General features: G+C 42.6%; 1 protein-coding gene across 1 annotated transcript in view; it reads left to right on the forward strand.

The window, feature by feature from the left end:
• Positions 1-3696, forward strand: part of CDK5RAP1 (CDK5 regulatory subunit associated protein 1) — a 57246-nt gene that overhangs the window by 27818 nt on the left and 25732 nt on the right. Inside the window, exons 5-6 of the mRNA XM_006860762.1 lie at positions 1523-1571; positions 1700-1820. Of these exons, the coding sequence (XP_006860824.1) occupies positions 1523-1571; positions 1700-1820 (170 nt within the window). The remainder of the gene's footprint in view (positions 1-1522; positions 1572-1699; positions 1821-3696) is intronic.

Raw genomic sequence — 3696 nt, forward strand, 5'->3', positions numbered from 1 at the left:
TCCTATCACTTAATGCATTGTACCTCATGACTGATTTGGATATGTTCTTTTTGACGATGAATGCAACACCATTCCTTTTCAATTTGTCATTCCCTGCACAGTAAACCATGTGGTTATCAGATTCAAAATGGCCAATACCAGTCCATTTCAGCTCACTAATGCCCAAGATGTCGATGTTGATGCATTCCATTTCATTTTTGATAACTTCCAATTTTCCCAGATTCATACTTCGTACATTCCATGTTCCAATTTTCAATGGATGTTTATAGCTGTTTCTCTTCATTTTAAGTTGTTGCCCATCAGCAAATGCAGGTTCTATGCGCTTTTCTCCCCCGAGCTTAACTCTATTCATGTCATTATGGTCAACTCTACTTTGAGGAGGCATTTATTCCCCCAGTAGCATTCTGAGTGCCTTCCCACCTTCCAGTCCTGTATCTGACAATATTTTTGTGCTATTCATAGATAGAGTTTTCAGTGACTAGCGATTCGGAAGTAGTTTGTCATTCTTTCTTCCTAGTCTGTCTTTGTTTTTTAGCTCATCTGAAACTTGTCCACCATGGGTGACCCTGCTGGTTATTTAAAACACCGGTGACATAGCCCTCAGAATCACAGCAACTCAAACCACCACAGCACGACAGACGAGTGGTGGCCGTTTGGTTTTATGTCTATATTGCCTCTTTAAATTTTGATGTCAATCTTGATACAATCCAGATATAATCAAGATACAATCAAGATGTTCTCTCCTAATCCTATCAATCGTGGTACAGTCAAGATAAGCTTTCCCAAGATGGCGGCTCCTGGAATAGCTGAGTGTCTTGATCTAGAAAATAATGGATTTCTGGATTCTCCTGAAAATTCCCCAGCTATAAACCCTCCGAACCTCCAAACATACCTTTATATTTGTTACAGAGTTCCAACACCATCTCATGAGTCCTCTTGGCCCGGTATTCTGTGTTGTTGTTGACCGCGCTCCTCAGTACACATCTACCTGATCTGCCATCTTGAAGCTGGATGACCTGGTAGTGTAGTGGTTAAAAATCTGGCTGCAAACCCTGCGGTCAGCAGCTCAAATCCACCAGGCCCTCTGCGTGAGAGAAATGAGGCTTTCCGTTAAACAGCCTTGTGGCCCAGTATTCCGTGTTGTTGTTGTTGGAGCTCCTCACTACCCGTCTCGCTGAGCTGCTGCTCGAAGTTCTTGCTGCTGCTCGAAGTTCTCGCTGCTGCTTAGATGGCCGCTTATGAGCAGTTCAGATCCCAGACACTACTCACCAAAGTAGGATGGAGAACATTGTCTTTGTGGATTATGTTTTACCAATTGACTCTGGTGTCCCCTGAGACTGTGGTCCTGAGAAAGGCAGAATCTTGTGTATTAAATCTACACACACACTTTATAATATATACTTATTCACTCATAGTTGTACAATATGTATATATAGATTGTAGAAAGTAAGTGTGTGATTTGTTTGTGTCCTGTCCCCTTACCACCAGGCAGTTTGGTTTGTACCTTATAATTAGGTGTCAGTGTTAAAGATACAAAAGGTCTGCTTTTGTGCTTCCGCAACCTCAGCTTGGTCCAAGGTGAGTGTGGCACCAGAGGATTCAGTGACAAAGTATCATACCAAGGGAACTGTGAGCTTTTCTTTGGATTGGACCAAGATACCCTGTTCCTGTTCCTCATTTCTTGTGGTTTCGTCCCCAGGTCAATAATGCGAGGCTGTGACAACATGTGCAGCTACTGCATCGTCCCTTTCACACGTGGTCGGGAGAGGAGCCGGCCTGTTGCCTCAATTCTCGAAGAAGTGAAGAAACTTTCTGAGCAGGTGAAAAGTTCTCCTGGCTTTCTTCTATGAATGTGTTTGTGGAGGACCAACTTTCAGCTTTTACAACCTATGCTATTTCTCTAAACTGCACAAGTTTAGGGCAACTCCTGGTTGGTTTGCTGCCCACAAATTTCAGCATACCCACTGTGGAAATTGCTTTGGAGGCAGCACAGTGGAATGAAAAAAGTACAGGCTTAGAGTCACATGACGGATGAGAATTCTGACTCCACCAGCCTCTGACTTGGTGCCACCAGCCTCTGACTTGGTGCTTTTGCAAAGCATACTTCCCATCTGTGAAAAGATGGTAAGACACTACCTTCCCTTAGTGTTATTGCAAGGACTAAAGAAAATGTTTTAAACTTTTTATTAGTTTCCAGGTCATGATTTACTAGTCTGGATGCAGTAGCAAATGAATCCAAGGTCAGCAGTTAAAATGGCAAATTGCCGATGACTTGTAGGATCATCTGGCAACATGGCAGGCCACTGGCTCAATTTCAAAGAGCTGGAGTTCAGATGGTGAGTCGGATGCAGGGTTCAGACCCAACAAAAAACAAGCCAGCTTTTCCACTTCATCCGTATATATTGAGAATAGGCCACACCCTTGAGGAAACTTGCTTTCAATTGATGGGCTGTTCCTAGCAGCCATGGGGGATGACCACATTTTAACTGTCAACCCACTGAGAATCCTGGCCCACCCAAGTTGACACAAAACCTTAAAATATCACCCCAGGATTCATCCCACCTACATGACTCCAGAAAGCCTGGAGAATTTGAAATTCTGTTCTGCATTTCCCCCAGAGAGTATACAGTTAATTAGGAGGCAAAGCAGAAGCACTAAACACATTGTTAGGCCAGTTAACTGAGGTGTCCCATGAAATCATGACCCCGAATCTCCAAACCAAGGAACCAGATCCCATGAGATGAGGTGGTATTTGGTTGTATATAAGCACCTGAGTAGCTACTCTGTTTTTGTCTTTGCTGTAAATATATTTAGCACGTAACTTTGCCAATTCAACTTTTTATAAATCATTTTATCACTGTTATTCACTGTTGAGGAACGGAGACTAGATAAGGAGAGTGAGTTGGATTTCATGTCTCCTCACAGTAATTCCAGCCACAGCCTCACCCTTTCAGTCCTGCAGAAGAGGACACTAGGTGGGGCTAGGGAGCTTTTCTTCCACTCCGGCCTCCCTTTTCCATCCTTGCTGGGCTCAGGAACCCTGGCAGAGGGCAAGACTAGCCTTTGCTCTAGTTTCAGCCATCATCTTGCCTTTATACTCGCCTCTTTGTCTTTGCCCCTTCTCAGATTTTCTGTTCTCTCATTTGGTCTCTGAATGTTCACAGCTACTTTCTATAGTCCCTCTCCTCTCCATGCCTTCCCCATAGAGCTATTCTGTTTAAATAGATTGAGATAGTGACAGGCACTTCTTCCTTATATGCAAATAGATCATTTGCATATAAGGCTCATTAACTTTTGCTGCTGTTGTTATTGAAGTGCCCTTGAGTTGGTTCTGACTTATAGGACCCTGTATTGGGTTTCTGAGGAGCAGCTAGTGAGTTTGAACCACCAACCTTCTGGTTCAAACTGGCCTTGTTTTTGAAAGCTTACCCTAGAGCACCACACCAGGACATTAAAGTAAAAATTAAGATTCTGCATTGTGTTTTAAAATATCTGTTAGTCATTTAGGGTGGTGTGCTTCTAGAGCGACTTTTTTTAATTAAATAAATTTTCTTTTTTAAGGTTTTTCTTATGGATCGAGTGAAAGTTTACAGGGCAGATCATCAGTTTTACATTCAACAAATCATACACCTTATTTCATTACAGTGATTATAATCCCCTCCATGTACTATCAGTTAATAGTATTTCTCTCTATCC

The sequence above is a fragment of the Chrysochloris asiatica genome, unplaced genomic scaffold (genome assembly GCF_000296735.1).
Source record: "Chrysochloris asiatica unplaced genomic scaffold, ChrAsi1.0 scaffold00039, whole genome shotgun sequence".
NCBI classification, from domain to species: domain Eukaryota; kingdom Metazoa; phylum Chordata; class Mammalia; order Afrosoricida; family Chrysochloridae; genus Chrysochloris; species Chrysochloris asiatica.